Below are 27,520 nucleotides of genomic sequence, written 5' to 3'. Positions count from 1 at the left end.
TTCTTATAATGATCTGTAATTATGCTGGAAAAGAATTAAAAAAAATATTTTTAAGGAATGGTATTTGAGATTTGTACTTTTCAGGACCCAATACTGGCAGTTCTGGTGAATAAAAACCAAAAAAAATTACACTAATATAAGTGTGCTGAATGTAGAAATAGCTTTACTCACCATATGTAATGCTTCATGTAAAATAACTCAAATTATTCAAATAATTATAATATGCACAATTAGAAATAAACAGTCCTTTTGTCAGTAATATATATACACACTCATAAAAAGTCTAATTGTGTTCCTAAAGTAGAGGGAACAGAGCTACCCATCTGTATGTCATTTAGTACAAGAGAAGCAACGGCAGGTTTAAATTACATGGTATTGGATTGCAATTTCCTAACATTGGATGCTTTTCTGCTTTTTACCTTGAGTCATTACTAAGAGTGTTCATAAAAAGTAGCTTAAAGCACAGATGCTTGCAAATCATTTAGGCAAAGATGTTTTCCCCCACCCCTTTTTTCTCTCCAACTCTGTCTTTTGTTTTTGTTTTTTGCTTTGGAGGAATAATACTGTTGGTAACTACTGGCTAACTTTGTCAAGTAGGTTCAAGGAGAAAAAGTAAAATTGAGAACATCTGATTAAAATAAATAAAGCAAACATATACAGCTTGGCTACTGAATGAAAGGTATTGAAAAGCAACTTCATTTCATAGATTAGAAATTACTTTTGATCTAAACATTCTTAAAAACAGATTGTTTTCTGAGACATCTCATTAACCGGGCTGCAGAGCCTTCATTTTAATGGGAAGCCTTGAAAGAGCACGCTGTATTCTTTTGTTAGCTTCAATCTTATTTGGTAGGGGGATAAAGATTTCATTTCAGGTTTCTTTGTTTGTCTTTCAAGAACCACTAAAGAAGTATTCAAACAACTTTTACAGGAATGTGCCCTGTGCCATGGCTTACAAATTATTTGGTTTTGGTGCACTTAAAGGTCACCTTCCAAATTAGCAAAATTTTCCTACATCCTGATTTTTCAACCTTAAAATGTAAATAAGTTTCCTAACTGTAAGTGAAGTTGGTTCTTCGTAACATTTGATTGCTTTCTTAAATATGTCAAACAGAAGATTTTTATTTTCAGGGTGTGCTGTGTTCTCGCCCTAATAAGTCTTTCAAAGTATAACTAATAACAAAAAGAAGTATATGCAATATATAAATAACTCAGTGTTGCATTATGCAGCTCAGTTAGAAATTGTCTGAGCATTAATCAATCCTGAATACTACATTTTAATATTAAATAGTCCACATTGGTACAAGTTTTAAAGACAAACACCCTTTTGCTTTTTTAAAACTTGCTCAAATTTATTTTTGCTTCCAAAACCTCATCTGACTCCTTAACATTAAAAAAAAAAAAAAAAACCCCACCTCTAAGCATGTCTGAACTTTTAAAAATCGTGGAAAAGTTGAGTGTTTTAATGAAAATCTCATGGTAAATTCTTAAAATAATTCCTTAGATAAGTACCCTTATTTTATTATTTTAGAATCGCAGTATTCTTTACTGGGTATATTCACTACTATATAAAAGGAAATTTCCATTTCACTGTATGTCATTTGATCCATGATTTCACAATCAGAAGTAGGAAGCATGTTCTAATAGATTGTTCCCTGTTGTTTTTATAGTTACCTGCATGTTTTACAAGACAGACAAGTATTTACATGTACAGTGAAATCTTGCTAATCTGCACTTGTGTAAAATCCAAGCCGACACTGAAAAGGGATTTTGAAGTTTTGCAGAGCATCAACTACCAAAATTCTAATGCTATGCTGAATCTGACTGGAGGAAGATCATGTCATCACACGAATGTAACTTCAGAACTCAGGAACATCCTTAAACAGAGCTTTGGCACTTATTATGGTTTAACTGTTCATGGCAAACCAATAGACCAGTACGTTAACTAAGCTGTTAATGTTGCTCTTGAATGCCAGAGACAAGGGGTAAAAGGGTGTATATACACTTGCTAACACCACCCCCTCTAGTCCTCAGTGGATCTTCTCAGTTATAGTGCACTAATATATTTCAGGTCTTTATTTAGGCCCCAGTTCAGAATGGCATCCCGATACCAGGGACTACTTAAAACATATGCTTAAAGTTATGCATAAATATTTTCCTGAATTGAAGCCTTATTTTGTAATACTATGTCATGCCAGATCAGCTGCCCCCATATGTAAAACATGCACAGATGCAACATTGCAATCTATAGCAATGCTATCACCACCATGGTTTTAAATGTGCTATGTGGTAGATGCAGCAGAATAGAGGAACAAAACCGCTCACTTTTCACTAAAATAATGCCTGTGGGTACATCTACACTAGCCCCCTAGATCGATCTAGGGAGGCTAATGAAGGCAACCGAAATTGCAAATCAAGCCCAGGATTTAAATATCTCGCGCTTGATTTGCATGTTCCCAGCCGGTCGCCATTTTAGAAATTGACTAGCCCGAAGTAAATGCCTGCGTCTACACGCAGCAGTGAAATGGGATTCCGATTTAAAGCCCCTAATTCGAATTAGCTGGTAAACCTCATTGCAGGAGGAATACCAGCTAATTTGAGTTAGAGCTTTAAATCGGAATCCCATTTCACTACTGCATGTAGACAGGGGCAATTACTTCGGGCTAGTCAATTTCTAAAATGGTGACCGGCCGGGAACATGCAAATCAAGTGCAGGACATTTAAATCCCGGGCTTGATTTGCAATTTCGGTCGCCTTCATTAGCCTCCCTAGATCGATGTAGGGGGCTAGTATAGATGTACCCTGTATTCCACACCTCACACTGCAAATGATAGTTTTAAAAACAGTTGTATGTGTTCTCTTAAACATTGCCTTTTTGAGGGAATGAAAGATAAAATATAGAGAGTTTGGGAAAATAATTGTAAATGGATCATTTCTATAGTGTTTAAGCAATAAATTGAAACTAATAATGCAACCAATATGGTATCCATGCCAATTATGATAAGATGAAGACTACAAAGTAAGAGTTCAATCTAATCACCTTTCTGTTCATAAAGAATATAGAAAGAACCTGTCCATCAGCCCACGCCGATCTTCCTTGCGTTAATTCCCTCAACAAGAGGTTAGCAATGAGATTGAAACAGGATTCCCAGCAAAGCTATAGAAGTCTTCTTAATGTTCTGGAAAAATCACTTCTATATCTGTGTGCTGCTTATTCATAAACTCAGCAGGTCAACGTAAAAAAGGAAAATAATCCACAGTTTTACAATTAGCATCCACTTAGGACTGATCCTTACATGGGATCATGTGGAGAGCAGAAATCTTAAATTTTCACTCCAATTTTTGCCTCCAAATAGGCAAAATTTTAAATGTATCCTCAAGACAGTAAACTTGCAACTGAAAATACTGGTGGTTTGTAACATCTGACCCTGCTACTGTAGTCTGTGGCAGGGGCTACATGTATGGAGCTCCCTGAGAAATCTGGGCCCATGTTGAATATTTACTGTTTATTCTTTTCTTCATTCTCATCATTACTGTTAGCACGTGGCTGTACTTAAAGGAGATGTCAACATTTCCATTTTAGACCGATGATTTTGCTGGAATCTTTATGCTGCCAAAAATGGCAACAGTGCTAACCAAAGTGAAACGTAGCCTTCAAGACCTTGAAACAGGCAGAGAGTTTTTCAGATGAAACCAATAAAACAACATTAGTGTCTATTGTAGGCTAACAAACATGCATTTGGGGACATTTTATTGATTTCCTACATCTCAAAAATGGCATTTTTGAGGGAAAATAATGAAAAGCACATTGGAATTAATTACCAACCTCACCATCACTTCTCCTAGTTTCGCAGTTTGTTGCCTCAACTTTGAGCCCAGCACTACAAAACAGCAGTGAGCTGCAAGCATTTTCAGGTGTCAACCTGAGAATGAAGATGTAAAGCACCTCGCCTTAATTCTGATTTCCTATTTTTTTGTGAAACTTTCCAAATATGGCATTCATAATGAAGACAAACATCAACATGTACAATTTCCCTTGATTTAGTTAATAATAATACAAAAGAGCAGAAAGGTTTGTTTGGAAGATAGTGACAAAAGCTATCAGGCCATCAATCCTGGCCACTGTCCTTAATCTGCTTCACTGTGTCTGTGGGTCCAGATTAGCATACGACATGTACTGAAATATGCATTCACATTGCCACGGACCACTTTCCTTCTTTAATATTCTTTTGAACTGTAACAATTTTATCTTTATTTTATCTTTGCCTCCTTTCTGTTACTGCATGGAATTAATTCACATTTCAAATTTCATGTACAGCCGCTCCCCGAGTTACAACCACCTCCACTTACGACCAACCGCACTTATGACCAAAGTGGTCGTAAATGCGGATCCGAATTACGAACGGCAATCTGCATTTACGAATAATGCGGTCGCCATGTAACTCTATGGGATCCGAGTTACGAACACTTCAAGTTACGGACCAAGTGTTGTTCCATAACTTGTTCGTAACTCGGGGAGCGGCTGTAAAGCCCTGGGTATAGTCTCTTTGTACATGTGCGTAAGTCTCATTCGCACTAATAGTCATGATAGGCATTATGACTTCCTGAATTAAATACAGCAAGACAAACATTCCAATACAACATAATTATATAATAAATCAAGTGTCCAGTTTTCAATACTATTATTAACATTTTCAAGCATGTATTAGTGGGGTTTTATATTTTTATTCAGCATTGTAGTTCCTAATTCTATCACTTGACCAGTGTAGACAGCCTCCTGAGACTATGCAGAGCCCCAATAACTTCATAGGGTACGTCTACACTTCAGGCTTTTGTCGACAGAGGCTTTGTTGACAGTAAAGCCTCTGTAAACAAAGAGCATCTAGGCTACAGCCAGTTCTGTCGACAAAGCAAGCTGCTTTTTCGAAAGAGTCTAGATGCTCTCTTCTGAAAAAGCAGTGTGGCTGCAATAGCACCTTTTTTAGACATAACTGTAGAAAAAAAGCGTTCTTCCTCATAGAATGAAGTTTACCGCCATCGACAAAACTGCCGCGTTCGGTCAACTTACTGTCGACAGAACTCAGCGGTAGTGTAGACATAGGTATAGTTTCGTCGACAAAAGTTCAATTTTGTCAATAAAACCCTGTAGTCTAGACACACCCATAGGGAATCTGTGTGGATAAAAGGGTCTGCCCATGCATACCAGTCTGCAAGATCTGTATATGCATCTCCTTGCTTCTCCAAATCACAGGCTCCCATATGCAGGTTGTACCATCCTCCTTAATGGCAAGTTACCTTGTACTGATGTGAAAGGAATGCTGCCAAAGAGTTATATTTTTTTAAAAAAATCAAATATCCATACCTATCATACAAACTTTCTATTGCATTAAAAACTAAAATTTAAAGAGAAGCTAGATAATTTCATGGAGGTTAGGTCCATAAAAGGCTATTAGCCAGGGGATAAAATGGTGTCCTTGGCCTCTGTTTCTCAGAGGCTAGAGAGACGGCAGGAGACAAATCGCTTGATCATTGTCTTCAGTCCACCCTCTCGGGGCACCTGGTGCTGGCCACTGTCGGTAGACAGGATACTGGGCTAGAAGGACCTTTGGTCTGACCCAGTACAGCCGTTCTTATATTCTTATGAAATATCTAATTTAGTTTCCACCATTTATGCTATTAGTTTACACTTTGTATTTCCCTCATTTTGAAAGAATGAAAATAGGAAGGTCATTTTCATTTTTGTTTAGTCTGTTTTCCTGTACGCTTAGTTAGCCATAGCGGAATTCTCCAACATTGGAGGATGTTGGGTTTTTTTGTTTTAGGAACAAAACTATAGCAGAAACTTTCCATTGAAATTACAAAACTATTGATGGAAACTTTTATATTAGACTTTTAATTTGAAAATATTTACAATACCTAACTTTGGATTCTAGTTTTTCTTTCAAAGGATAATTAAACATACTTTCAGGAACAGTAACTATGGGAAACAAATTAAATCAGATTTTTACTCTACGTAAACCAATTAATCAGTAAACCTATTCTTCCATTGTCCATGCAAGCTTTCACTAAAATTACGTAGCGTTAAATTCTAAAATAACTTTTTACATTTACCCCCTTTAATCCACAGTTTTCCTCATCCTCCATCTTTAGCTTCACTGTTTCTGTTCTAAATTTCCTCATAGCTAAATTCAATCATAGACTGTCTTTGAGTTATTTAAAGTATTGTTCAGAGGAGTCTCCTCAGTTAGCAAGACAAGGTGTTATTACTCTGAATATATGCAAGACCAAGTTTAAATAAAATACAAATCTGAGATTAAAAAAAATACTATTCCATATATTGGAGGGGAGGAAAACCCAGTTCCATATTTCTTTGTGTAATGGCTCCTCCATTTCCTTGGTTCAGGTGACTACATCCCACGGGCTGCTGAAAAACCATTTTCAGTTTCAAACAAGCAGTAGCAATGGAGAAAGAAACCATTTTCAAAGCACTGTATGTTAGAAATCCCAGTGCTGCAGTTGATTTTTTGGGTCAGGTGCCAGTTAAACAAATATAGCCCTCCCTTTTTATGTTAACACTTGGGAGGGATAGAAGGAAAAGTTGACATGGCAAAAGGGAAAGCTGGTCCTTTCAAAGTTTCTTTTACTACGTGGGTAACTTGTAATGGATCTGAAGTTGTCTAAAATGTTTTTAATCTGAATGAATCATCAATAAATCATGGTCATGACATTTTGTTGAGGATCCACATTGTATAGCTAGCTATCTCTCGCCCAGGATATTTTCAGCTCCATCATAAATTTCCTGTGAAATAATCAAACTTCCAAAGATCTCAGTGACTGATAGCAATATAAACAAAAACAAAACAAAACAAAATCCCTTTGCATACACTTTACTTTTAAGCTAGATATTTGGTATTGGAACTAATTCTTTTCTTTTCTTTCATCCAGCCCTTTAGTACTAGAGTCACTGAGAGTTGTAGGTGCCTGCTTCATTTCATGTGCAGCTAGCGTTTGCCCCGTTAGTTCCCTAAAGCTGCAAGTGGAACAAGGCAGATGGTTATGTGGCTGAGAGAGAGCCTGTGAGAAATGACTCATCCCACAGAAAAGAAATACTGAGCTGATTTTGCACTATAAAAAAACATTTTAAAATAATTGAAGTGATTGTCATATGGGAAAAAATAGTCCTGAATATCATCTCCATAGGATGGCCCCTTTGCATTACTTCCTCATCAGAGGCATCGGTTTCCTGTGCACTGCTGAAATTATTACGAGTCACTTAAGCTTGGTTTTACATCTTTGAAAATCAGAAATCACAGGTTTGTACATAGACTGGGCAAAGCACTCAAACAACCATCCTGCATTGTCTGGGGGGCAACTAATTACCTTATGGGGCTTTTCCATCTATTCCTTTTAGGATTATTATGATTATGGTAAAACAGTGCTTTGTAAATGGAAGCACCTTCAATAAAACTGAGGAATCCTGGTACCTAGAAAATTTGAAGAGGCATTACAGATCAGCCTCATGCAAGGATATAGGGGGTCATGTCCTTGCATTTCAGTAGAACACCAAAAGGTCCTAGAAAAATTGTTATCATATACTATACCTTCATGAAGAAAACAGGCAATATGACACTAAATTTCTACATTAATAACCAACTGGGAACAGGGTAGCTATAGGGTATTTTTTTAGTGGCCTATGTGATACAAACAGTAATTCTCAGCATAGCTCCCAATGGTAACATCCATGTAAAAGAAACCATCCTCACCTTTGTGACTGGCAGTCTCATCAGAAAGGCTAAGAGCAGAGTCAACCTATTCTCTTCATCCTTACAAGTGAACTACACAAGCCAAGACTGAGACATGTTGGCAGAGTGGAGGAGCAACTGATGCTACACTATCTTTTTTTTTTCCTTCTCAGAGACGATACCTGTTCCCAGTCTGACACCTTTCACAGGCACTACATGAAAATGAAGTCAGAATATATTTTATTAACATAAGAATTCAGCTAAATTTGAAAATCACAAGTTGCTCTCTGTCTTTTCAGCTATCTGGTACATTTAAAAATATTTCAGTGAACCATCAAAATACATATATTTACAGTTTTATTAAAAGCCTAACTTGCCACAGAAACAATTAAGAAGTCAGCATTTGCCACCAGTTACCACAGTGGCATGAAATTTATAATTATTCAGGCTATTGCTAAACCCTCCTGGTAACTTCTTCGGCAATAGGGATGTGCCAGCTTGCCACCCTGCAGGCAGAACTCAGCACTGTATTTTAGAAATATCTGGAGGCACAGTCTCTGCCTGCTCATGTCCTTCTGCACCGCTTTAGAGATGGAACTACCAGGCACAGCTTGCTCCCACGCTACAACCATCAGCACAGAGACGTAGTGAGGACAAGAAAAGACAGAATAGTGGATGGGCTCTTAATAGTAATCATCACGTGCCAACCCTCCTCCCACTGAGATCTCTAACATAACAGGCTGTGGAAGTGACTTTGTTTGCAAGGATCCAAGCAGCTTTTCTTCTCTCACAGCACTGTGGCTCAGCCACTAAGTGCCTGTCACTCAGTATCATCAAGGGACTTCCCACCAGATGAAGCCTATAACAGAGCCTACTGAGTCAGAGAATAAGGAGAGCACAAAATGAAGCGCAGAAAAAGAATGAAAAAAAAAAGATACAAGAGATAAATACATAGAAAATGAGAGGCACTGGTAATAGTGCCTGGACATAGCATTGGGGAAATTAAGACTGTCTTTCCACCAATTGCTTGCAAAGGTGTAGGTGTCCAACTAAAAAAAGAGGGGTGGATACTAATGACTTAACATGATATGCCTATATTGTGTAGCTCATGTGGAAAACATTCCCTGTTGGTTACTGCTCTAATATAGAGCAGCAAAAGGATGCTAAAGAAGAAATTTCATTATTTTACACAAATTCCTGCATTAAGTATCAAACATAATATGAATATGACTCAAACCAAGCAGTTTTATGAGAATAAATTTCATTCCCTATTTAATACTAAAGAATGAATAAATAATATTGAGCAAAGCCTACTTTACATTGCACATACACAATGTTAAACTATTACAGATTTAAATAGTTGTAAACAACATTATTTTCCTAAATGACCAAAATATCTGAATAAATTTCCAATCAGGCATCTTTATAAAGGTGTTTTGTTTGTTTCTTTTTTACCTCAAATAGTGTGTTTTTTTCTTCTTTGGAGCCATTACATAGATTTGACAAAAATATACCATGTCAGGTTACAATAGGTTGCTACTAGGATATCAATAGGGCATTTACAATAAAAATCTTGAAGAAAGTTCCTGAGTCTCTATAGGTGACAACATGCCAAAATAAGCATTCATTTTTAGACTAAATATATATAATAATATGAACATACTATTTACTGTGGCTCTGGCATAGTGCTTTTAATTTTCAACACTCTATATAAGCTAAGTAATTCTCTTCATCATGGCAAAGTAATGAACTAGCAACATAAAAAATTGTATTTCAGATAAAAAATATTTTGATTATAGAAACAAATTTCATTTCTTTAAAGATTAAAAAAACAACACTTTCTTTTCCCTTTTTCTTTTTTTTAACACCCTCTAGAGAGAGGACAAAAGTGTAGGTAGCTGAGACCTTATATGACAAATGTAAGCGTTTTTTACATTCAAGTTATAACCCCCCAAACGGGGATTTATAATGAAAACACTGAGGCTACGTCTAGACTGCAAGCCTCTTTTGAAAGAGGTTTTTTTTCTAAAGATACTTTTGAAAAAGCCTCTTTCAAAAAAGAGAGTGTCTAGACTACAACCAGTACTTTCGAAAAAGGAAGCCGCTTTTTCGAAAGAGAGCACCCAGGCAGTATGGATACTTTCTTTCGAAAAAGCACAGTTTGCATTACATAGCGCCTTTTTTCGAAAGAGCACTTTTGGAAAAAAAAGGCGTTCTTCCTCGTAAAACCAGGTTTTCCGTGGTTGAAAAAACTGCCACGTTCTTTCGATTTACTTTCGAAAGAACACAGCAGCAGTCTAGACACAGGGGATTTTTTTTGTTTTGTTTTTTTCAAAAAAAGGCCACTTTTTTCGAAAAAACCCTGCAATCTAGACACACCCTGACAGGCACTTAACCATAGGCATACTAGTGGATGTTACTAAAGTCAGGAGTTATTAACTCTCTCATAGTATTTTTCCCAAACTACATTGCTATATTACATCCTCGGTAAGACATACTAAAACAACTATGGAAAACGTACAGCAAGGCTACTCAACACACGGCCTGTGGGCCCCATTTGTTTGCAGCCCATGAGTGGGAGGCAAAACAAAAAAAGTAGTCAATATAATGGTCTTCTGATGATACGTGTTTTAGTAGTTAAATTCCTGGACTGTCACTGCTCATTAAAAGTGCTGTCATATGGGTGGAAATCAGGTAACTATTGCATTTTATTAATATCAGCAGAACTGACATGGAGCCGGCATGTTGTGGTTCCCAGTTGAGTCACCCTGAATTACAGCATATATGAAAATTATATGTACACAACATAAATACATGTAGACATATTTAAGTTATGTAATATATACCTATTCTGTATAAAATCTAATAGTGATTACAATTTTGGTATTTGTGCAGGTGGGAGAGGATGGGGACAGAAATGGTAGACTTGATATTCAAAAATTCCACTGTGAAAGCCAGATTTTGCAAAAATTATGTGTGTCGGTTAATTTAACTGATACAAGTAGTCCCAGAGTTCAGAGGAACTATGTCCATGAATTACTCGTATTTGCATGTGTTTGAAAGAGGTGTCTCTACGTGTAATCCTTCATGTTAATGAATTACCGTGAACAGTCCAATTTTGAATTTTGGTACTATAACTTTTCATTACTTAATCAGTATATTTTACTTCTAGGTCCAATTAATTAGAAGGAATTGAGATGTACTAGAAGGTGTTATAAGAAAGCATGTTACATATATTTAATAAAATAGACTTACACCATATGCCCAGCACCCTTTTCATACAGATGTATTGTAATACAATAACCGCATCCTAGAAAAATGTGGCTTGCTAGTACTATTTCAACCATTCTAGTAATTAAACACTGCACAGCAATTTAATTATTATTTAAGACTTTATTATTTCATATATCTATTAGAAAATGTGCATATAAGCATACCCAAACTCTCTAGAATTTTGTATAATTAGTTTTACTTAATTTTTACAAATACTGCAATTTTTTTGGTCACCAATAGCAGAAAAACAGATTTCTACCTCATGCAAAAATGTGGTGCAAGCAACATAACATTCAAAGTGTTAAAAAGGAAAGGACACTGTTTAAAAGGAATGAGAGCCCATAATAATTCAAAGACACAGCAAAGCAAGTAAGATTTTTCTTTATAATTTGGTGGTCTGCTACAGAAAACATATGTATATGGAATATGCATAATTACTATTTTTATCTATTTACTTTGCTGGTATGCATGAAAGAAGCCAAAAGAACATTTGTTCTGATCTTTAAAAGATTTCAACACAGATCTATTTCCTTATGAACCCAATCTTGGGAGATGTCAACTGCCTCCTACATTTCAGAGGATGTGGAGCGGACTGCATCAGGGCCAAACAGCATTCTAAATCATATGAAAGTATAATGGAGTTGCAATTGTTACTGAAAATGAGGAAGCCTCTGTATTATATGAATGAAGTTGTAGATAAGCCCAAACTTGTGTGATTTTTCATAATGCTCATGCTTTTCTTAAGACAGTTTACATGCCCTTTAAACTAAATTTTCAGAATGTACCTGTGTATGAATGGTTTCTAAAGTGGAAGCTTTTCATTCTATTGATGCAAAAGAATATATGATTAGTGCCATCTACTGGAAATCTGGAGTACTGGGGTACCTTTTTAGCAAGTTCTAATTTCTTCCCTACTCATTACCTATTAGAAAGAATACATTGAAATGTTTAATCCTTTTATTTTGTATAGTTAAAAAACTGCATCTATACCTCAGGCAGTAATATATGGATATTAAAATGTAAACAAACCACCCACCAAATTAACAATAATAATTATATGAAAGGTATACTATTTATAACATAAATCAGTGTGTGTCCATAAACTTCTGAATGGTCACAAGAAAAGATGAAAAAAGTGACAATATGTTGAAGATTTTTATATTGGGAAGAATTTGAAACAAAATTTGAATTTAAAATAAAAAGCAATTCTCAAAATTATGTACTATTCTGATGTGAAATTGAATGTATTTTTTTGAAAAGCAAAAAGGCTTTCATTTGGTCCTAATTATACATGATAATACATATGAACTTCATTTTATAGCATAAGCAAATCTTAGGGGCAGTAATATATATGACATATTTGGACTGAAACAATTATTCATAAAAGGCAACAGCTGATTCTGGGTCTCTCACAGAAAATAAAAATGGCTATATAAATTACGTAACTGTGCTCTAGCCAGCAAATATTATATGCATGGAAATTTACGGATGTGAGTAATCTCAGTTTACCAATTATAAGATATTTTAACAACCAGAACTGATTAGAGCCTTGGTTTTATGCCTCATTTGAACCATGGGACCTCTGTCGGCACACTGCCCCCTAAAACTATTTGGTGGCACTGGTTCATTAAGTCACTCACATGAAATTATGCCTCCTAAACCACTTCCTGTACCACCTGGATTTTCTTTGAAAGTTTTGATCCAACTAGAAGCAGCCTGGTCCTTAATCTTGCTTATCCTGAGATCTGATGTGCTCACAGCACAAACCAATAAGTCACACATTATATATTTTGTGCAGAATACGATGGAAGGGAGCGGGTGAAAAAATAATTTTCATAAAATGTTTGTAATTCCAAAGAAAACAGAGCACTTCTCTTCGTTTAAAGGTAAAACTCAAAATCCAATAGGACAGTGGCAGTATTTCAGTACCCCACCTCTACTATACATAAACAAATTGAGGACAAAATTAGCTAGCAATAATTTATAAATGTCTGGAGAATTTAGTTTCCTCTTAGAACACATGAAATATACAGTTATATATTATTCTGCTATCAGTGGATGAGTTTTGTTTCATAATATACATCTCTAAAGTAGTCAGCATAACCAATCTGTTAAAATGTCAGTAGCTATGGATCCTACGAACAGGCATATTGCAGAGCTATAAAAGTTACAATAAAGCATGTGTATATTGGTTTACGCCAGTGACGCAGGTGACAAAATAGTTAATGTGATGCTCTGTGAGCAGGTATGCACTAGACATACTTCTGACAGATTCTGTTCCTTCGAGATCTTCTTGGGACCTGCCTCTTAGAATAAGCAAAAATAAACAGGAAAGCTGTGAAATGCCCCTCTTTAAGGAGGTCTGACTAGTGTGAATTCACATCAAAGATGCATAATGAGAGGAAATTTCCTTATCCTCTGTTTTCAGAGTTTGAGGCCTGGGTCAGAAGCATGGATAATTGGACACAAATGGGGTCTACTGTCTCCTTATCAAGGTATACATGGAACTCCTATGTAGGTTAATGGGAGTTATGCAAATAGACCCTGATGCCACAAAACTTCATTTTGATCATTCAAATAAAATTATAATCTGCTCTACAAAACCCAGTTAAGCTGAGAGGTTTTGTGTCCTATCACTGAAAGCATTCATGACACTTCTTCCACATGCTGCTCTGACATAATATTTGAAAAATAGCAATAATTCTTTAATAATTGTATTTTGTCCCTCATTCTATGGTGATGGGTGCATAACAAATGCCCAGATTGGAATGTTACTTGGAGTTTCAATCAATGATTATTTACAGCTGCATTTTAGTTTTTATTTTATTCCAGATAGCCTTTGAACTCTACAAATTAATCCACTGACGCTGTCATTTCCTGTCAAATAGTCAGATTTTGTACCTTATAAAGATATTACATATGTTACTGTTTAAATGCAGATATTAAACATTTAGACTCCAATCTTGTAGTCAGATTTCCATGGTTGGGCCCTTATGCCCCAATGGCAGCCTTTGCAAATCAAAATTCAGGAGTGGAACATTACATATGAAATATGATTTTTCCTTTTTGCATTTTTAAGGGTGTATGTTTTTTCTAAAAAGAGCATCTGGGGAGCATTTTTGTTTTATCAAAGTAAATATCACATAACTAAGATAGACGTTGTGAGGGGAAGGAAATTACATTACAGCTCACATCACCATCTGCATGAACCTTTATGTACATTATTATTAAAAGAAAATTTATAATAAAAATTTCACACACAAAAAGGAATTAATGGTGAAAGATTTTGATGCACTTGAACAGTATTTGGAAAACGTTTTCCTAAGACAATTAAATAATATTATTTCATGTATGAAGTGCTGCTAAGCAATTTCTTATTAAAACCGCGTGCAATATTTAATACAACTGTGATTTTCAGGCTAACTGCATAGTTTATGTCAGGGGACAGGAAGATGCTATCAAATTTGAGATATGATAACATATTGGGCAAGGAAACTGGATAATGTTTCCAAGGCATTCTAAAATCTGGGCTATGAATACACTAAAAGTAAAACAGTAATTTATAACAAACTTCTGGCTTCAGCAGAGAGCTCTAATAAATCACAACTACATTTAGTAAACCATAGCATATCATTTCCTGCAGCAGAGACACCCATTCCTAAAAGGGCCTTCAATATGCACGACACAACAAAGCAGCACCCATTCAACCTGAGGGAAGCCCACAGGCTCGCAGGGCCACTGGCTGGCTCTTTGTCACCAAATGCAGCAGGTTGAATGCAGACATCACTGTGATATCCTCACCAACAAAACCAGAGGCAAAGAACAGGGGCAAGAGCTGAGTAGGGAAAAAAAAAAAAAAAGATGAAAACATAAAAAATGTTAGATACATTCATAGCAAAATTGATGGTTACGATTCTACCTGAAAAGAAAACCTAGAGCTAAGAAATTCTGAATGCACATTTATTAGTTGGTTTAGCCATTTTTGGCCTTCTGCTTTCAGCTTGTTTACATTTGTTAATTAGAATACATAGCATAAAATGCTGCAACTCTTTATGTTACCAGGCAGGGGGAAAAACTTAATGTCGTGCAATGCAGGGCAACTCAAATTTGCAATTAAAAATTTACTGAAAACACATGTCTATGTGGTGAATGCTGGAAATCAACTATTATGAAAAACTGTTTAGTTGGCTGGTTGGTTAAACAAAGCCAAACTTTATTTTAACAAATAAACTTCCCAGGTATCAGAAAAATAATGGGACAATCATTTATTTAAATAAATATAATTTATATCTTAAATTCTCCATAGGATACATTTAAGCAATTTTCCAGCTGGCACCAATATAGTAGAGAGGAATATGGCAGTGGAGATTTTTTTATATTGTAAGATGTAACATGTGTCTATGGTGATTGTTTTGTTTACCTCACAATAGGAAGGATGAAATGCAGCTGCCTCATAGGATAGTCATTCATAGCTACAGTCTGTGTCAGAAGATTATTGTGGTAAATTACACCAGGGACTTAAACCTACCCCCACTGAAGTCAATAAGTGAAGCTCTCATTGATTTCAGTGAGAGCAGGATTAGGCCCCAGATAGTTAATAGTTTGAATAACAATGCACCACTCTCAATCTCTTCCAAGACACGTTTTTTAAAATGGTTACAGAATGGAAATGCCCAGAAACGTACTCAGGAATGATTTTTCTTGTACATTTCCTGAACTAGAAGAGAAGATTGTGCATGGTCTCTTCTGACCCCTGAAGAAGAAACACATAATAAAGAGTAATATATATTATAACATCACTCTGGAGTATATCGGACAGAAATCAGCTTGCATTAACGTGCCTGAACTCTGACTTCTCCAAACTAAACTTATTACAAAACCAAAACATTTTTATGTTACTAAATGGAGACAAAAGGGAGAGGGAAGGTGAGTGCCACATAACGAACAGCTCGAAAGAACCATTAAACATAAATAAACATGTCATTTTCACGAGTGACTGCAGAACTGGTTAAAAAAATCCTTCAGAGCAGACTACTGACTAATAAAAGATCAAAGACCTATACATAATAAACACTACAAATAAAAATGCAATTTTTTTCTAGTGACCTTCACTGTGAGAAGTAAAGTGTGCAGTGAAAATGTAATTACCTAGCAAAGCTGCAGTCTTATTGTGCTCCCGCAACTGATCATAAAACGTCTTCCTATTCTGTTTCATCAGCTGCAGTACCAGGCAGCCTGTGCGCCTACCAATCGCAGCCATCTGGCTTGTGTCAAAGCCTGTGAGTCAGGCAGCTACAGTGCAACAGGAAGAAAGGCAGTGATGTCACTCTGCAGGTCAGGCAAAGAACAAAGATGTATTCTACAATTAAAAAGCTGGTTGCCCCCAAGCATAGGGGGGTCTCCTCCATTCGCTTCTTACTGCATGCCTTATAGTTAATACTGCTTTTGTTATTATCTAAAGAGGAGAGCACCATCTAGTGGTTATTCTTGCAAAAAGCTCTTTAAGGAAAAAATCGTTCAGCTAGCAAAGATATAGCTGGATTGCTACGGTTAGATAATGGACTCTGAAAGTGTTAAAAAAAACTTAATACAGCAATATGGACAAAGGGAATGGCTTGCTCTCAGTCAATGATTTTATGCCCCTATACAGCAATTGTATCTATTACATGGCACAGTCACACAGGCAAGGTGAAATTTTTAATATTTGCCAAGCTTGAGCACAAAGTCTGAAATGCTTCCTTTGACTTTCATGAGTGAATTTGGGAGCGGGAGGGAGGGAGTGAAAAGGAGAACACCATTGCTGTAGTGATTTCAAGTGTAAATAAATCAGGATTTTATTACATGTCAGAGATCACCTGTCTTCCCGGGCCCTACTGCCACAGGGGTGTGCTCTCTGGAGCCCCCATTGTCACAAAGGGAACTGTTGGCAAAGCATTCTCCATTTAATCATGGATTGGTATCTCAGAATAATTTATTCTGCAAATGTACTCCTATTTAACAGATACAATCCTTAGGGCCCTAAGATGCCACTGATTTGCATGCAGAACTTGTCAACAAAGTCAACTGGCTTCTATAAAAACTTATTGCATATCAGCCTTTAGTTTTTTGAACTCCTCAGGACAAGCTACCACAATACAAATTGTAATTTAAAGGATAAGACTCATATCTAGTTCCTAATATCTGCATTTACATCATTCAAATCCCAGTCCTGTGCTTATTCCTCAGGGAAAACTGCTACTAAATTCAATGGAAATTTTGTTTCCTCTTTTCTTTTAGATAGACTTGGCTCATAAAAAATTCACAACATTGTAGTCTAAATTTATTTAAAGTAATCTGCTGAGAAAACTCTCAGCTATTTTGGAGAAGTTGGTGTCAGACAACAATTTTTTTCTCCCATGTCTGATATGTGATTTACAGATATCTTCCTTAGCAGCCTGTTAGTAACACAATATCCTCTGACATTGTAGCACAGGGAAATAGAAGATAGAAAAAGAGAAATGGTCAATTTAACACTTTCTAAAAGAGCATCATTTGTGTTTTTTCACTTTCTGTGCTCTGTTCACTATTCTTTATATGGACATGACCCACTGGAGGACAGAGGAGTTGGGATATTTGTTTAGCAGGGGGAAAAGCGAGAAATGTTAGCCTCCACTCTTTATATTTATCTCATGTTTCATTTTTCCTGTTGTGCCTTTCATCTGCTTGCTTCATAGATTTGTTTCTTAACAATCTGAAGCTGTTTACCACTGCAGCACAAATTATTTCCCCCCTCTGTTACAAGTAAACCGGCCTGCAACTCCCTACAGCATACGCTGTTGAAAAACTATTTAAAAACCCAAAAGATTTTGAACTAGATCCTGATTTCATGAAGAAGCCAAGTATTTCTGTGTTCACCAAATTACTACTATTTAGTCCCAGGTATCCATAAAGGATGTAAGGCTGTAACTCTACAAATCTCAATAAAACTGAACTAACATTCATTAAAAAATACAACAGCAGAAGTCTGTCTTCTCTTGTTTGAAGTTTAATTTCTATTACTTGTGTCAAAGCACTCCCCAGAAGCAGCACCACGGCTCCCCTGCACGAGGTGTTGTGTGGACACAGTCCCTGACACACAGAGTTTACAATTTAAGCTGACAAATGAGGTGTGAAGGAGAGTGGGGGGGAAGAAGGATACAGTCAAAAGGTATGGTATTTGTAGCATATGTTAATGCAATATAAATGTCTAGGAAGCTGCTGTACAATTCTGCCCCCTTATTTCGAAGAAAGGGTAAGAATGTGTATAGTTTGACAGGGGAATAGTGTTCAGTGGAGGATGACGCACTGGGCTGACAGAGCTTGTATCCAGGGGCCCCAGCCAATTAGGGAGAGCCTAGAAAATGGGTGCCCCAGTGCTTCAATCTGACTCCCTGGCATGTTTCAGCACATGGAGAGCAGCTGTCCCCCACACCACCACTACTACCCTGTCTGCTCCAGGTCCTGCCTCAACAGCTGGACACTGACTCCTGGATTCTGGTGCCCATCCATTTCCTCTATGACCCTGAGTGCGCACAGGGAGGGTGGAGCAGAGCAGAGTAAGGGGAGGATGAGGAGAAGAGGAGAGAAAGGGAGAGGGGCTGGGGAAGAGAAGACCATATGGGAATAGATGAGAAGGATGGAAAAGCCAGAGCCCAGCATGTGGTGCTCGCTGGGCAGCAGCTGGGGCTCCTCCCTTTTACCGCCTGTGCCTCCTAAGCAGCAGTAGTACAGGTACTACTGTAAACAGGGACAGAGAGAGCCAGCAAACCAAGGGGACTGGCTTCAGTGTGTATGTGGGTGTTCACGGGCATGCTTTGCCCCCACAAATGCAGCAGTCGAACTACACCAATGGCCCTGTAACTGGAAGAGTTCTAGCTCCGTGCTGTGGCCACAGGGCAGGAGAAACTCTCACTCCCCATGGCTGCCAGGTCTCCGGGCTGCAGTGGGAAGGGGCAGGGCAGAAAGGAGCAAGTTCGTAGGGCCACAGTGGAAAAGGGAGAGACAGTGGGACTGTGTGTGGAATGGGGTAGGCATCTTGTGAAAGGGGAAAAAGGGGTGGAATGGGAGTGGGATTACAGGCAGAAGGGAAGAGGAGGGGGACCCCCACTTGCTCTGGTCCAGGATCCCACGAAACCTTAACCTGCCTCTGATAGTGGTAACATATACAGATAACAGTTACAGCTCTTGATCCTGTTTCCACTTTGCCATAGACTTCCACAGAAGGGTACAGAATCAGACAACCTGGAGTTCTAAAATAGGAACTACAGTCAGGCCACTACAAGGAACATAGGAGGAAATCACTGTTTCAGTACCTTCAACGACAATTACTATTCTCGGGGGAAAATGTTATGCTGTGCCTCCAGAACAGTGGTTCTCATCCTTTGCAGATCCACTGTGCTCCTTTCAGGAATATGATATGTCTTGCGTACCCCACATTTCACCTCATTTAAAAAACATTTGCTTACCAAAAAAAAAAAAAGACATAAAAATATAAAAAAGTGTCACAGCACATGATTATTGAAAAACTGATGGCTTTTTCATTTTGTCTGTATGTAATTTTAGTTTGTACTGACTTTGCTTGAGCTTTTTAGGCAGCTTGTTGTAAAAGTAGGCAAATGTCTAGAAGAGTTGATTTTTCCCCCCCAGAAGACCTCTCGTACCCCCAAGGGTACACATACCTCTGGATAAGAACCACTTCTCCCAAGGGTGCGTCACAGAGTGCTTAGCCCAGGGACAGGTGAGTAAAATGATTTTAAGCCACCTTTGCACCCTCTCAGTCCTGGACTGTTCTGGAGCTTGAAGAGACTCCCAGCATAATGCAGGCAGCCCAGGGGAGCTACTTTGAAGTTATAGCATCTTCTCCACTCTGCCTTATGGACTTCAGCACTGTGCAGAATCTCTGTGGTTCTGTGTGCTACAGCTGCAGCCCTGACAGACGCCTCCCACCCCAGCTATGCGCTCAACACATCCCTTACACCAAGACTTCTCTCCCAGCTGGAACCAGGATTTTAGGAACCCTTTAATCTGGTGCAAAGGGGCCAGAGCAGGGGTGGTAATCCCCCTCTTAATATTTAAGCAGTGTTTCGATAAATCTCCAAACATGGTGACTATGTGTAATCTTGTTAATGATGCAAATACCAGGCGCATACGCTGGAATTTCTGGGGGCGGGGGGAAAGCTGGTGGCTGCTCCCAGGCTGTAACCCAGCCCTGTCCCCCATGACCCAGCCCCACTCCCTGTCTCGCTCCTGGGTGAGGAAGGGAGGAAGCATCCCCAGCCTTCCCCGACCGACCAGAGCACAGGGGAGGGAGGCTGGGGCAGTGGGCCTCCCTGCTTTCCCCCAGCTGGCAAGGGCACGGGAGAGAGAGACTCGGGCAGCATACTTCCCTGACTTCCCCCGGCCAGTCAGAGCATGGGGGAGAGAGGCTGGGGCAATGCTCAGCCCCTGCCTTCCCTAGGTCATCCAGAATCAGCACCATGGTAGACCATGAAGGATCATGGGGGGAGGAGGAGTGCATTCGCACCCTTCGCACATCCCCTGCATATGGGCCTGAATACAGTAAATCACAAAGTCCACTAGCTCCTGCAAGGCCTTACTAACTCTTTAGGTGATTTTGTTTAGGTGGAAGCCTTTCGTTTCTATTATAAACCTAAACAATAGCTTCAGGAAACCTTACTTTTAGGATATTGATATAAAAGGTGACATTAAGGCGGCATCAACTCTTACAATTTCAATATGGTCAATTCAAAATTTTCAAAAATCATGAGTCAGGTCCCCAGATTCATGAATATGGCTTAAAAATCTGAGAATTGTTAACAACAAGGCAGGAGTTCTCTTTTAACTTGCCTTCTGGATTTTGAGTCATTAGAGTATAGGTGAGTCGTTTGTTTTAGAAGCGGTTAGCTCCGTCAGTATGAGGACTAGAAAAATATTTTTTTTTAAAAAACAAGAAAACTGAGACTTACATATGCCACTGGGAGTAAGGATCTTAAATTTAGATTAATCAACTAATCGACTAGTTGATACAATTTGTATTGACTATTCGATTAGTCGATAAGGGCACCTCCGCCTTTGAAATGTAGCAAGAGCCCCATAGATCCCAGAGGGGGCTTTTGTACATTTCAAAAGCAAAGCGCGGAGCAAGAGGGGGACTGCTTGAGTCCCCCACAGGCCCGGTGCTCCCCATGTGCACTTTGCTTTTGAAATGTACAAAAGCCCCCTCTGAGGCTCTTGTACATGTCAAAAGCAGGGAGTGCGGGGCCAGGGGGACTGCTTGAGTACCCTGCTGGCCCTCTGTTCCTGCGGCACTTCTGCTTTTGAAACCCCACTCTTGCTGCATTTCAAAGGCGGATGTGCCGCCAGTTCCCCGCTGCGCCCCTGTCTTGCCCCCTCCAACACTGCTGGGGGGAATTGGCTTTTAAGCTAGCTCCCCCTAGCACTGACTCCTGCTCCCCCTTTGCTGCCTCTCTCTGATAGATGCAGCAAGGGGCGGGAAGGGAGAGGGGGAAGAGGAGTGATTAGTCGCTTACATCCCTAACAGAGCTGGAGCTACCAGTAAAAAGTCATGAGTCTCGAAGCCCAAAACAAAATCACCCGAGCTGTCAATACTGTAATTACTTTGTGTGTCCTGCCATGTTAGGTGTTTTTCTGAAAGTCACAGCTCCTGGAATCCTGTGATTATGCAAGATTCTCAATACTCATTAAAAAAAAAAAAAAAAAAAAAAGCTCTAACCTTCATGACTGCAGACAGTTTCTTTCCTGTTACTTTTTCATTTTAAGCTTTATTCTTTAATTGTACAAAGATTAAATTGTAAATTCTTGGGGAAGAGATTATTTTTTCATTGTGAGCGAAGCATAATGATGTCCTAACTCTTAAATGTAGCCTTAATCTCCTCTCCTGACCCTTCCCCTCATTCAGTCACCTATGCACGAGGCCTGTTAAAATTTAGCACTCATAATATATGAGCTATATGAAGGCAGTAGCTCTTTCTACATGTTCCAGTTTTTGCAACTCTCCCTTTACCTTTCCTTTTTCATGTTCTATGTCCCCTTCACCTTCTTCCACCAATCCCAACAGAGGCCTGATTTATCCCCATATACAGGGCTTGATAAGCGGTGGCGAGCCCCCAGCCATGCAGTTTGGCATGCTGTGCATGTGCAGACTGCACTGCGGCACCATGCCATCTTAAAATCTACTCGCCCCAAGTGAGTAGATTGACTAATTTGTCGAGCCCTGCCCATATATACAAAATGAACTAGTACTGTATATGGTATTGTGTGTGAACCTGGGCTCGCTGCCGGAAAGGGTAGGAACAGTCCTGAGGCTAAGGATGTGTACGTATAACCGTGGAAACAGTTAAACCAATAAGCCTGGGTTTATCGGTTAATGGTCACGGATACGCATATGCTACCAGCCCCAGTCCTAAGAAGCCAATTGCCACGCCGTGCTGCTGCCTGGATCCAGCCCCCAAGGCTCAGGGCTCCCCCTTAGCATTAGGGAACCTGTACTGGTGCTCAGCCCCCCTGCCGCCCTTCCCTTACCTCAGGGCTGGAGCTCACAAAATCTAGACTGGGCCCCCCTAGGGCTATGTCTAGACTGCAGGCTTCTTTCGAAAGAGGCTCTTTCGAAAGCATCTTTCAAAAGAGCCTCTTTCGAAAGATCGTGTCTAGACTGCAGGCGGATCTTTCGAAAGAGCAATCCGCTTTTTCGAAAGAGAGCACCCAGCGAGTCTGGATGCTCTCTTTCGAGGAAGCCCTATTTACATTGAAGAACGCCTTCTTTTGAAAGAGGAACTTTCGAAAGAAGGCGTTCTTCCTCGTGAAACGAGGTTTACCGCCATCGAAAGAAAAGCCGCGTTCTTTCGAAATTATTTCGAAAGAACGCGGCTTGAGTCTGGACGCAGGGGAAGTTTTTTCGGGAAAAGGCTACTTTTCCCGAAAAAACCCCTGAGTCTGGACACAGCCTAGGTGTGCAAGGGGATTTAGGGAGTCGGTAAGGGTTTGAGTGGGTTTTTTTTGTTTTTTTGCTTCTCATTTGTTTGCGGCCCCTGACTGATTTTTCTGTAAGTCAGCTACCCCCAATCCAAAAAAAGTTTGCTAAGTTTGCTACCCCTGTTGTATAGTCTTATACAGTCTTTGCAGTTGACTAAGTTCATTAAAATATTAAATACCACCCAGATTCTAAAACTTTTACTCATATTGAGTAGCTCCTCATTTCTTGTGTAATTTTACTGATTTCAATGGCTCTAGTAAAGTAAGAAAATATTCAGTGTAACCAAAGGTGTCAGACTCCAGATCTGTGAGGTATCTGTATATTTCCTTTCTAGCTACCTAGATAACAATTCTAGTTTTGATGTAAGCAATTTCTCTGTGTAATAGGATAATTAGATTTGATTTGAGGAGGGCAGAAATTTACACAAAATGCGTATTTAGTTACTGAATTCAGTTAAAGCTTCTTTCTGGTAACAGCTGTAAGGGATGGGGAGTTCATGACCCTTTACCATCTGATTCTGATATTCTTGTTTGCTAAGTTGTTCACTTTAATAGTATCTGTCTGTGTAATCCAAAGGTCAGCTTTCTGAATTGTTGGTATGACAAAAGAAATATAAATGTACCCCAGGAACAAATGAAAAATGATGTAGGAAGGGTAAGAGGAAGTTTATTTTAAACTGACTCCTTTGGATTCTAGACCCCTAATAAAAATAGAAAATAAAAGCGCATTATCATTCCTCTTTTACAATTATTCCTATGTTTCCTGCCTTCAGGGAGATTAGCCACTGCACTGATTCCTCAATTTTGTTACTTACCTCTGTCATAGCTAAGACACTGCACTCCTCCAAAGAACTTTACAGTCTACATTGCCAGTTCCCAAACTGTGGACCACATATCACTTGCTAGTGATTCAAGGAGGGCTTAGGCAATATATTAGGCATTGTCAAATCACAGCTCATGAGCTCATGCAGCTCTTTTACAGTTAAATTACAGATCATTACAGTTAAATTACAGCCCCCCCTCCCCCTCCAATGTTCTTTCCTATTCTCCACCAGAAGGGGGAGGCCCTTAGGGCTTTTACCCTGCAGCAAGTTGTGGGCCTAGGGGCTCCTGTCCAATAGAGAAGAGGGTCTCAGGACTTTCACTCTGCTTTTCCAGGAGGCACTGCACTACAGGGCAGATTATGCACTCACATTTCTGTAGATTATTGTATGTTGGTGAGTTTGGCCACCCCTGCTATATATGTTAGGCTGGATTCTCTTCCTTGTTTCAACCTGTAGTGAAGGCTTTTGCCTGAAGAGCTGAAAAAAGGGATGGAAACAAGGAACTGGAGCTAATCTAGCTGCCGCTAGTAGAGACTGCTGCTAAAAAAAAAAGAAAGGAAACAGACCACTGCACTCATGGACCAGAGTCATTGTGAGATAGAACTATACCACTAGCAACAGAGGGCTGTCCAGGGAAGAGGGTGTCAGCCAGTAAGTCCAATGAGGTGGGGGAGATGACGACCAGGTGACTACTAGCCTGCACTGGGAGAAAATGGACAAAGCAACAGGGAAGTGAATACAAGAGGAAGAGGATACTCGTCCGGAGCAGACCCTGTCCATGGTGGGCCTGGGCACCCCAGAGATAGGGGCTGCTCCAGCGAGGGCTGGGAGCTGGCAAAGCCAGTGGCAGCCTCAAAGTGGGGGATGAGAGCTGGGAGGTAGCCCCAGCATGGGGGTGGAGGACCCACAAGCTGGGGGCTGCTCCAGCCAGACTGCTTTAGTCAGTTAACCAGTTAAATGTTGGGTTGACCTAATGTTCAACCGCTTAACTAATTCATCAGGATTTTACATCCCTAGTCTGCACTAGGGAAGAGTTTTAGAATAAGGGTATAGGGCTACATGGGTAATTATGATGCACATCACATCAGTTCCTAACCTTTGAGGATCTATTTTTTTTAATTCCTCTTGCACACACACAAAACAAAAAGAAGATCATCGTTTAAGGGACTGTGGGGAAAAGTGAGCTTTGAGAAGGGGTTTGATGTAGGGGAGGGAGGTTTCATAGTGCTGAGGAAAGAAGACACATTTCAATCATAGGAGGAGGAGGTCATGGTGCTACTGAGGTAGACTCCAAAGGTGCCATTGTGAAGTCTGGAGGAGAATCAATCAAGTGTGTAGTAGTTCCATAATCCCAGGAGGAGAAAAGATCCATGGTTAAGCAGGTCAGGGCCTGAAACTGCTTCATTTCCAGATTACTATTGCCCTATCATACAACTGGTAGGTCTTCTCCAGAATTAAGAAATATTGGGTCAGTCAGGATTATTCCTCTATCTGCTCCCAGTCATCTCAAACCTGATGCACCAAAATAGAGTTCTGTTATATTTTTGTTTTCCCGAACTTGGCAGTGTGCCAACATACAACCCATTCCTTTTATGGCAGTCAATTTATAACTACAACAGACTTTTTTTTTTTTAATTGCAATCCTTTCAACATCTTGAAAAATATCCCTAATCTTTTCCATTCCAGGACAGGCTTTCATAGTGCAACAAAGATTAAATTGCTTATGGTGCTCAGAGGATATGATGCAAGTATCCTGAAAGCACATTTTTAATTTAATAATTCCTACTGGCTGGCTTGCAAGCCTACCATTTTGTCCACTGATTAAAGATGGAATTTCTACCCTGTTTTTCAGAAATTACTTCGTATTTTAACTTGAGAAAAAACATGAATTCTGAAATTTTGCCCCATGAGTGAAGACTAAATCAGTGTATTATTTAGTTTTTAAGTGTATTGTGATTCTATTCTAAATTGCAGTGTCCCATCTTCTTCATCCTCCATATGTATATGCTGTTTGTCTAAAGAGTGGTACGCAGTATGCATGTGAAACGGTGATGTGTGGAATAAAATGTGTTGTATAATAAATCACAGTAAAGAATTATATGTAATCAAATTTCATACTTTTAACTACCACTCATAAAAATGTTTCTAAATGGCTAGTTAGAAAACTAGTGAGGTCCCATTCTTGCCACTTGTCTATTGTGACAAGGACTGCCACAAGGTTTGACACAATCCTGTGAATTAGCATTTGCCTCTCCATTTTAGAAGTGGTAAACAGACACAGATATTAAGTGATCTGCCAGATCAGAGCAGAGCTGAGATTAACACTCAAGAGTTTATTGTTCTCAGTCCTAAATTCTGTACTAGACTGTTGGCACTGCTGCCTTCTGCTGTACTCAGTGTACTCTGGAAAACTAAACTCTTCAGCAAGTTAGTGTATTATTATATCTCATTTGCATTTGGGATCTCTGCCCCATTGTGCTGACTGAGGATTTACTTTCATCAATGACTAGGGCTGGGATTTTCAAAGGAGCCTAAGGGAGTAACCCAACTTTTACCAAACATCACTGGGACCTAAATAGAACTTAAGTTCAAGTCTAGAGGAAGTACACTGCTTTGAAAGAATACTCTTGCCTGCTTGTGTTGCTTTTGCCTAAAACTAATGAGTATGTGATGGGTTACTGCAGAAGCTAACTTACAACTCGGTGAGCATGTGCAGATATCCTTATTTGGCTCAGCTATGTGCAGAGCTGCCAATGCAGATGCTTTATTTTAATACATTATGCATCAATAAAGCAGTCAGTCACTTTTCAGGATCCCTTTTATGAAGCGCTGCAGGACAAGTGAGAGAAGACAGAATTGAAAGAAGACAAACAGAATGAAAAAAATATATATAATGATAGGACCAGCTCCCCAAATGTATCCCAATAATGCTCAGCATGGCTGAGAACACAGATGGAGTCACACAACCTTTCTATTCTCAGATCCTGGAGGCTGCCAGAGCCAAACTTGTGCCTGGATTTAGCATCTCCCAAAGAGCTCCAGCAGAGCCGAGACTGTCCCAATACACAACAGGACACCCTCTATTCAGAATCAGGTCCAACTGCTATATCATGATGCCTTTGGAAATTGCTAACAAGTAATCACTAGGTAACCCCCAACCTCCCTCTCTCTGGGAGTAGGCAGTCTCCCCTCTTCCCCCCTCCCCCAAGGCTTCTAGGTAGGGCCAAGGCTGTGCCAGACTGGTCTCTCTGCACTGCCCCTCACCCCACCCTGGCTGCCAGGGAGGGCTGGGCCAAGACCATGGCAGCTACAGCACTCCCCACGGCCACTGGGGAAGGGAGGACTGGGCCAGGGCTACAGCACTGTCCTGGGGAGGGCCAGGCTGGGAGTGGGTGAGGCCTGGCTCTTGTGGCTGCAGAGTGACGTGATGACATCGCTCTGTCATCCCACAGGAACTTTTTATATATATATAGTGAGAGAAAATAATTTATTTTAAATTTGGGACATCTTAATATGTTAAATGGACATGCACTCCAATACAGAAGCTGGTTTTCCTAGAGGCACCACAACACAACGTTATATATCAGAAACCAGCACTATGTAATTTCATTCAATACCTGAGACTATAACATAATATACATATTATATATATAGTTTCATTCAGTACCTGAG

General features: G+C 39.3%; 1 protein-coding gene across 7 annotated transcripts in view; it reads right to left on the bottom strand.

Annotated features, from left to right (window-relative positions):
* The window catches only part of MSRB3 (methionine sulfoxide reductase B3), a 135,093-nt gene that overhangs the window by 83,681 nt on the left and 23,892 nt on the right, over positions 1 to 27,520 (bottom strand). For 2 of the 7 annotated variants that reach the window (XM_025188271.2, XM_075931176.1), the window contains exon 2: positions 16,164 to 16,307. The exons of 1 other annotated variant lie outside the window; for it this stretch is intronic. In XM_025188271.2, coding sequence (XP_025044056.1) covers positions 16,164 to 16,275 — 112 coding nt within the window. In that variant the 5' untranslated portion in view covers positions 16,276 to 16,307. Of the gene's footprint in view, positions 1 to 14,723; positions 14,851 to 15,700; positions 15,769 to 16,163; positions 16,308 to 27,520 lie in introns of those variants that run through there. 4 more of the 7 variants (XM_006130197.4, XM_014577083.3, XM_075931156.1 and 1 more) reach the window with 4 other exon arrangements.

This window comes from Pelodiscus sinensis, chromosome 1, assembly GCF_049634645.1.
Source record: "Pelodiscus sinensis isolate JC-2024 chromosome 1, ASM4963464v1, whole genome shotgun sequence".
Lineage (NCBI taxonomy): Eukaryota > Metazoa > Chordata > Testudines > Trionychidae > Pelodiscus > Pelodiscus sinensis.
Note: the sequence above shows the minus strand (reverse complement) of the source record. Positions and strands in the feature narration are given on the sequence as shown.